The sequence below is a fragment of the Cucumis melo genome, chromosome 3, assembly GCF_025177605.1.
Source record: "Cucumis melo cultivar AY chromosome 3, USDA_Cmelo_AY_1.0, whole genome shotgun sequence".
NCBI lineage: Eukaryota > Viridiplantae > Streptophyta > Magnoliopsida > Cucurbitales > Cucurbitaceae > Cucumis > Cucumis melo.
Window position 1 is genome coordinate 12,846,036 of NC_066859.1, and position 8,421 is coordinate 12,854,456.

Sequence of the window (8,421 nt, forward strand, 5' to 3'; positions counted from 1 at the left end):
AAGAGATTGGACAAATGTATAAACCCTAGAGTTCTAGCTTCAATTCGTGAGTGACAAAATGTGTTTAAATGTTGTTTCAAACATGATTTACAACCTAGATTATTTGAGCATGCTTAAGTTACTTAAGTATGATTTCTTTACTGATTTTAGCAAGTTATTTATAAAGCATGAGTTTAAAAGCAAGCTTGAGATCTGTTTTACAAGCATAAGTTGATTTAAAGTCAAGTAAGCAATTATATGATATACTTTAAGTAAAATAGGGTTTGAACAAAGGTTTTGTATTAAGCAAGATAATTTCTAAGCTTTGCATGAGTTATTTGTAAGCCATTTGTTCATATCAAAACGCTTAAACACATCTTTTACATAAACGTATCGTATTGTGTAAGCATACATTTCACATAAACACTTATTAGTTATAAACACATTCCTTTCCCAAGAACCTGAATCATTCTCTACGCAAAGACTCATCATCTCACGTTTAGACTACTGAGATGGTCTTTTCATCAACAGCATATGAGAATATCCTGATTCATTCCTTGTTGCTTAGGCCGAAGTGCAATACATATCTTTTATGCATTGTCTTGCCTCATTCCACCATGCAAGCCTTTTATACATGGTTGTCTTTACTCTTTATATGCACATAACAATTAGCTCATTGATAGGAAGAAGACTAATGGTTTGAACACCACTTTAACAATCATTAGAATCATATAAAAAACATACTTTAAAACATAGCATGAACTTTTCATATAAATTTCTTTGGAAACATTTGTATCGATTCTTCATTTCAAATCAACAAGACTTTGAAGAAAACCTTGTCAACACAAGAAATATTTTGAAAAAAAAAAACTCACAAACTTAGAAACTTAGTTGCCTTAGAATTATCTTGCTTCAAATATTCTTCTTCTCATGTAGCCCTTCAACAGCAGCTTCAGCACTTGGCTAAAATTTTTCAGAATTTCAACAATGGACTTATGAACCATCTAACTTCAACCCCTATTTAGTAATCTTAGATTAGTCATGCTTAAACTCTTATTATCACGCCAGCTCATACTCATAGTGGTACACATGTGAACCTCGTGTTTAACTTATTCATGCTTAGCTTAATCTTCTACACGTGTCCATTAAACATCCTTAGAAAATTTGTAATTTCCTTACTCCTCACTTGGTCTTTCAACTCAAAAAGAACCTTAATCGAATACTACCACTTAACCTTCAAAAGTTTTGTCGCATAATCCCGCGAACTAACTCAATCGCCAACTTCTTATTGTGTAGTCTTGCTCCTTCACCTATTGTTAATTTTTATTAAACCTTTTACTCAAAATGCCTACTTCTTATCACCTAGCCCATGTCAAAACGCCTTCTCTTTAATACATAAGTCAAATTTTAGTCCTTAAGTATGGGTGTCAAACACAACTTGGTTCCAAGTCCAGAGGATAGTGAATCAATACTTATAATGGTGGTCCCAAATTCGTGTTTGTAAGAAGATTACAAAGATTGGGAAGCTTCAAAGGTGTGTTTTCCTTAACCCTAATTTCATTTTAATTAGGGAAGTAACACATGATAAATTCTAATAGAATTAGATGCAATTATGGTTTGCTCATGTCTTCCGTTTCCATCCCATGTCTACCAATTGAATTTGTAGTTATTATGTTTCATTTGTATCCTTGGTATTTCATGTGATATTTACATATCATTTAACAGGAAAATTGCAAAAACCTCGCTAAAGTATGTTAATACCCTTAAATTTTCAAAATTAAAATTTAAGTCTTCAAATTTATTCAAATTTTAAAATTAAATCCTCAAACTTACAAATATAAATTATACCGATTATATAAATTTAAGGTGTCTCTTATGATTTGTGAGTCTAATTTGTACCACATTTTTGTAAGATTGATGGTTAATTTTAACACTTTTAGAAGTTGAAGGGCCTAATTGTTGTTATTGAAAGTTTGAGGATGTAGTTACAACTATCATTAGGGTAGTTTTGTAACTTGTACATATTCAATTAACCGACAAATTCAATTTAAGAGCACAAGAGAAAATCAAAGCTTTCATCAATAATTACTTACCCAGATTGTTAGCAATAAGCAATGGGATGTTGAGCAATGACAACCCCATCAAAATGCCAACAAAAAATAAGCAAACTCTAAATGGGGATTAGATAAGAATAAGATACTTCTTTCCTAATTCATCCTAGGAAGCAAAATATTTATTTCTTCCTAAGATTTTCATTTTTTTTTCTACCATTCTAGATCTTTGAACTGCTAGCTGATATTCATTGTACCCGGTTTCTTGTCGGGCATTCCTTATATGGACGTTTTTCATGCTCGGCTTCTTCATCACCAATATTAGCTTGAAGTTGATCTTCTTCTTCTTTCTCACCCCTGCACTTAGAGATTAGAGTTAAGCTAGGATGGAAAGAGAGCAATATATCCAAGAATCACAGTAGTCTTTACAAGCAGACGTGTATAAAACTATAGTAGCCACAATCAACAAGGACTAAAGGCAATAACGATTTATGTAGCCACCGGCCGAAAAATGCTTAAGCAGTATTACTTTATACAAAAGAAAGGGCAACAAAATATGTAGTAGGTAAGATGGCTGATCCTCATGTTTTTTGTCTGTTAAATAAATAGTCACATTTCGGATGGAATGGAAGTTCCGACGGCATTCCGAGCAACAAACAACTTAGTATGCTAACTTACTTTGTGAAAATGGCTGATCCTCATGTTATGTTACAATGTATATCTAACACAACCCGAAGTATAAGAACTTCATCAAACCCGGGATCATTCAAATAACACTTCCGAAGCAGTATGTATGCTTATTTTACGATCATGTTGCAAGAGAAGTAACGGAAAGAGAATGTAAAATGAGAGAGATTACATACACTGAATAAATAATGAGCCCAATGATAACAGCAGCAAAGGCCAAGTAGTAAAGCCAATCAACCTGCAGAAAATGACTTGATTTAAACAAACAAAATACGACTCATGAAAGTGCAAGGTGATGGTGACAAATGATCATGGACCTTTTCATTATAAGCGACAATGCGAATCACAATTGACCACATGTCTGAGGTCAGTAGAGACAGGTTCAACATTGTGGATCCACTAATCTGCAAAAGATACATATGCTTAGAACCAATTTCTAACATAGAATATGCTATAGATCTAAAATACCAATAAACTATTTGGAAGATGTCTCCAGAATCAGTAAGAATTCGACCATTTTTATCTTACAGGTTGTTGTTTCCCCCTTCAACAGTAGTTCGTTTAGCATCTCTTAAAGCAACCAAGGTTATTCTTTTAAAATTGATGAGTTTGTGAATGGTATTTCAAACATAGAATAGCCATACTTTTAGATGCTAAATAATTACTATTCTTAAAATAGTTTTTTCTCTTCTTTGCTTCGTTTTCAATTTACATCAATATATCTTCTAGGAAAAAACGTATCCCCAAAGCATGCCCTCATTTAAATATACTTCATCATGTCAACATAAAATCATTGAAAATAATAAGAGAAACTGGTCCACAGGAGTTTGTAAGGTGTCCGATCGTTCAAATGTCAATTTGTGGTAGGTATTTCAACCAAATTTGATCTTATAAACAATTTTTCTTCACAGTGTATAACAAAATTAAAAAGATTATTACTTGACGTGAAAACAATGATTACCATTAAGCCATCAACTTGCATTTTATTGATTAAACATCTTACATTATCCTCTTTCTTGAAAAGAAAAGAACTACACAACATAAACACATAGTCTGGCCCATACCTGAAGCAATATTGGGACAAACGAGTAGAACAGAAACATAGCCACAGAAAATCCAGCAAAAGGAATTGCCTGAAAGAAATAAGGTAGAAAACAATTGTTACACATCAAAATGTCAAATTCTAGGAGAGATTAACATCGTAAACTCAATCCATGTAGTACATATCAAAAGTTATGTTAAGTTAAGGAAGTCATCGATTTAATGGCTTGGTTTCGTAACAGTTAAAGGAGGAATGGAACTCAAATGACTTGTTTTGAGATGATTCCAGCCACCGCCCATTTTTACATTTGGCAAAAAAAAATTGTTTCACCTTGTCACTAAAGAAAACCTCTCACCTTTTCCTAACCAAAAGACATTTTACCTACAAAAAGGAGGGATGTCACGCTGTGTGACAATGTGAGGTTGTTTGTAGGCGAGGGGGAGAGAGAGAGAGGACTTACTGCTTTGGGTGTCCATCGAATGGATTTCAACTCATTGCGCTCAATTATGCTTCTAAATGAACTGTCAAGGGAAACATAGTACATACATTTTTCTTTTTTTTCAAAGAAGGAATTTAGAAGCAGAAGTCACTTTAGTGCCTATTTAATAATGTGACATTTCTTAGAACAAAAGATCAGCAATATTGAACCATAGAGAGACTGCGCTTCAATTCTTTCTTTGAACAAGAGAAAATCTAGGGTCAAAAAATAAAATAAAATAAAATAAAATAAAGAACATTAAGACAGTTATGATTTATGAATCCAAGGATACATCTGGATTGCGCTGATGATGGCACCAAAGATACCCAACATAGCCATTAACTCCACTCTGTCAGCATTCTTCACCAGAAATTCCTTCACCAGAAAGTTAAATTGACAGTTAGGAAGTGTTTAATAATTGTATTTCACAAACTAAGACACGAAGTAGGGGAGCAATAACAGTTAATGTCCTAAAAGTCTTCAGACCCAGTCATCAAATATCTTGATCCTACCAGTAAGGTAAAAGTAATACTTCAAAATGCATCTTTACCTCGCTGACATTAGTAACAGCGTAAAGGGTAGCACCAGCTATGACAAGAGCATCCCCTTTAAGCGGGCTGCTGCCTCCTGCAAGTCATATTGGTGCACGTAAATACAAGGAAATATAAATTTGCAAAGTTCATCATGACCATGCGTATGGATATAGTGAAATGTTTTAGAGACCAAGTTAGAGGGTAGGGGATGACGCAATGAGAGAGCATAAAAAGGCCTGTTTCATTACCAGATCGGTCACCAGCATGAACATCAGAAAAAATGACCATGACAAGGCCGGCAACACAAACAACAACACCAGCTATCTTCCTGAATCTGTATTTTGTTTTCAGGAAAAGCCAGGTTAGCAGCATAACACAAGGGATTGTCCAACAATCCAGCAGCATGACACTTGTTAGAGATGTGTACTGATAGGCCTTCACAACTGCACCTCACATAAGAATTGCATCAGTTTCAAATTATCGAACATTTAGCATAGCATTATGAAAGATGAGACGAGAACTCATATATATAAAACTTCTATAGGCTATAGCTCATGATTCTTGACCAATGATTACTAGAGAAGGTTCATAAAAATACTCTTTTACAAGAAAAACAAAGAGGAAGAAGGTTCTTATCCTCATGTCATATAAAGCTTCTTTAGAATATTTCTCAAAGAATAAAGGCAGTAAGACAAGAAAAATATCCGTACCAAGGTAGTTGGCTTCTACATCTACCAATCCTAGTGGTATGTAGAAGTACCATTTTGCCTGAAATATTTAAAAACAAGACAAGTAAGAAATTCACACATCATAGCTATAAGTTAGCAAAAGAAACTAAAATCGACTGCATATCAAAAATAACCACCCGCAGTTCTAACATCTTTATGTGAAAAACTTTTTACTCCTAATAGGTTAGGAACTTCCCAAGTCCCATGCCACCTTATGATTCGATGTTTTCAAAAAAGAAAGACAAACAGTGAGAAAATTTGATCTTTTATATCTAAGTTAAAAGTTTTATGCATAAGATAAACTTTTTAGATTTTTAAGGTAGCATCACCATACCATGCTTGTGCCCTGCAAGTACTCTGATTCAACATTTTGAACTTTTCTTAATCTCCATGTATAAAAAAGTCCGAAGTGACCAAATGGAAAAAGGAGGCATGAAAACAAATTATGCTAAATGATTGTATGTAACCCAAAGTTGCGGGTTGAGAAATAGGAAGCAAGAAAAGCAGTCAGAAAACTTAGTCTCATAAACTTCATCAACAATATGAGAAACATTCAATTGTTCAACTTAGCCAATGGATCGGTTTAAGAAAAATCCAATAGAAAAGGAATTATAATCACCTTGATTGCTTTCTTACGGTAGAGCACAATACTTCCATAGACAATTGCCAAGAGGACATAGTTTATGAAGGACTGTGAAGTTGGTGCGTTAATTCCTGAACAATAGGACTTAATGTTAATAACTAATACACTATGATATATTAAAGAATGCCCCTTGAGGCGTGGGGTCGAGTTCCAATTTAACTCAAAATCCAAAACGAAAACTATTAAAATATCAATAAAGCCAAAAACTTAAGTTGAAACTACATATGTTCTTAACGTTAAGTAAAACTTAAAGAGGAAAGCAAAGACTTCCCCTGGCACTTGGTAAAACTCTCTGTTCTTCACAAACAAGTTGAAGTTTAAACCAAAACTAATTATAATGCATAGAAGCCTCATGTTCCAAAAAGAAAAGGACATGAAAATTCAATAGAAAAAAAAACAATAAACAATAAAAAGCAGAAAACTAGGAAGAATGTACCTCTTTTAGCAAGTTCAGAGGATGCAAAGCCAGTGGAAGTGATAAGGAGAGATAGAAATTGTCCCAGCCCAAGACCGATTAGGGTCTTTTTCGTGCAAAAATTCTTGAAACTTCTCATTATCTTCTTGTTTAACGCTCAAACAAGATTAGAACAGACAAATCCCACAGCCCGGATGAAAATAAACCAAAATTGAGAGATGAATCACAGAACCCAACTAACAAGAAAAACAAAACAGTGTATAAGAAGACAATCTCAAACGGACCCAGATGGAGCTTTCATACGGAATCCAACAATTTGAAGTATTCGGATAAAAGAAATAGAATTATATTTGAGAAAACAAGAGATGGGTAGTGAAATTCAAGGGATGAGAAGAGTTCCCAACCTAAAGAGGAATGATTGCAGCCGTTTGAATGCGAATTTATGCTGACTTTTCCAAGCTGTTGTTGGAAAAGGAAAAGAGAACATTTGCTTCTTCACTCCACTCTGTACATAAATAGACGATTTAGCCTATTGGGGTATGAGATGGAGGAACTTAGAAATTGGAAGCTACGGATCGAAAAGGGTGCTGTAGTTGAGAAGTGGGAATTGAACTTTAGTGATTGGCGACAAATATTATTGGGATTTGGAAATCGCATGATATCGGATCATTTAGTTTCTAATTTTGACTCCCGATTCTAAATGGTCACTCCTCTCCTCTGCTAGTGAAAGCGTATCAATATGGTTTCAAATATTTTATAGTGCTACACCCTACACCAACCAACACCACACGCTCACACACACACATATATTATATATATATATATATATTCTTTCGTGCTTTCTTTCTCATTGTTTGACAAAAAAATACCATGTAAATTTTAACACCAACCAATTTTATTTAACAAATTTGGTGTCTATTTCTAATAAAACTCTACCTAACGATTTCTATTTCTTTTAATTTTATCGAACATAAAGGACTTTTTATAAAGTTTTTATCGAACTATAAGAATTGGAATAAAATTTAAAAAAAAAAAAACTTTTAAAACTACATTACTAACTTTTTTTCTTTCCATCATATATACACCAAGTTACAATTTTACTTAAGTTTTTCTTTTACTTGAATATTTGTAGTATTCAATGGAGAATCAAATGACACTCTTAAAAAGAAGATTATTGTTTTATTCCTCGTCGAACTATTCGAGAAGATTTTAAAATTGTTAGTAGAGTTTTTCTCAAATAAAATAAACTAAAATATTTATAATTATAGTAAAATTTCATAATTTATCAATCATAAGCTTTGATAGGCTTCTATTAGTATTTATTAATGGCATTGATAGAGTTTAATATCCATTTGTATCTATGGTAGATAGGTTATGAAATTTTACTATATTTATATATATTTTTAGTTATTTTTTCATTTGAAATAATTTCTTTTTACGATATATTTTTCCTTTTTAAAATTATTCTCAAATATGTTATTAATCATTCAAATTTAATTTTGATGACACACAATCTAAATTTAATTAAAAAATTAAACATTTTGGGTGGTTCTGAACATAATAAAAATAATTTTATCAATTTTATCAATTTTATCAATTTTAAAATCACTCCCAAAATATATGGTAAAGTTAATTTTTTCCAAAAGAAATATACATTATAAAATTATGTTCGCCTAAATTCAATTAGTTTGTTTTTGTTATTAGGGAAACTTACATAACAAACCACCAAACTATTTACGCCAGTATAAGAAGGTTTATAATGTTAGTCATTTTTTAAGTATTTCATGTTTGTCATTCCATTTTTATTTTGCTAGTAGTTTTTCTCCTACTATTTCGTCTTCCATCTCCAATTTCGTCTTTTTCTT

The 8,421-nt window shown here is 32.6% G+C and overlaps 1 protein-coding gene across 2 annotated transcripts; it reads right to left on the minus strand.

The window, feature by feature from the left end:
* Positions 1 to 2,040: 2,040 nt before the first annotated feature.
* Positions 2,041 to 7,285, minus strand: LOC103488648 (uncharacterized). Of its 2 annotated transcripts, none has more exons than XM_051082599.1 (12): positions 6,961 to 7,285; positions 6,578 to 6,792; positions 6,118 to 6,212; positions 5,481 to 5,538; positions 5,019 to 5,213; positions 4,788 to 4,864; positions 4,530 to 4,612; positions 4,220 to 4,271; positions 3,782 to 3,850; positions 3,035 to 3,121; positions 2,894 to 2,955; positions 2,041 to 2,392 (listed from the first exon to the last, which is right to left on the minus strand). In XM_051082599.1, exons 2-12 carry the CDS (start codon positions 6,693 to 6,695, stop codon positions 2,197 to 2,199), a joined length of 1,092 nt encoding a protein of 363 aa, XP_050938556.1. In that variant the 5' UTR covers positions 6,696 to 6,792; positions 6,961 to 7,285; the 3' UTR covers positions 2,041 to 2,196. The 2 variants fall into 2 exon arrangements, with proteins under 2 accessions (XP_050938556.1, XP_008445688.1); XM_008447466.3 differs by having other exon boundaries at positions 2,041 to 2,387; positions 6,961 to 7,283.
* Positions 7,286 to 8,421: the final 1,136 nt, after the last annotated feature.

Coding starts and splice junctions, on each gene's coding strand:
- LOC103488648 (XM_051082599.1), bottom strand. CDS start 6,695: ATGAGAAGTTTCAAGAATTTTTGCACGAAAAAGACCCTAATCGGTCTT. Junction 5,539..6,117: donor ACCGTAAGAAAGCAATCAAG/GTGATTATAATT, acceptor TAAATATTTCAG/GCAAAATGGTACTTCTACAT. Junction 2,393..2,893: donor GGGCTCATTATTTATTCAGT/GTATGTAATCTC, acceptor CTAATCTCTAAG/TGCAGGGGTGAGAAAGAAGA.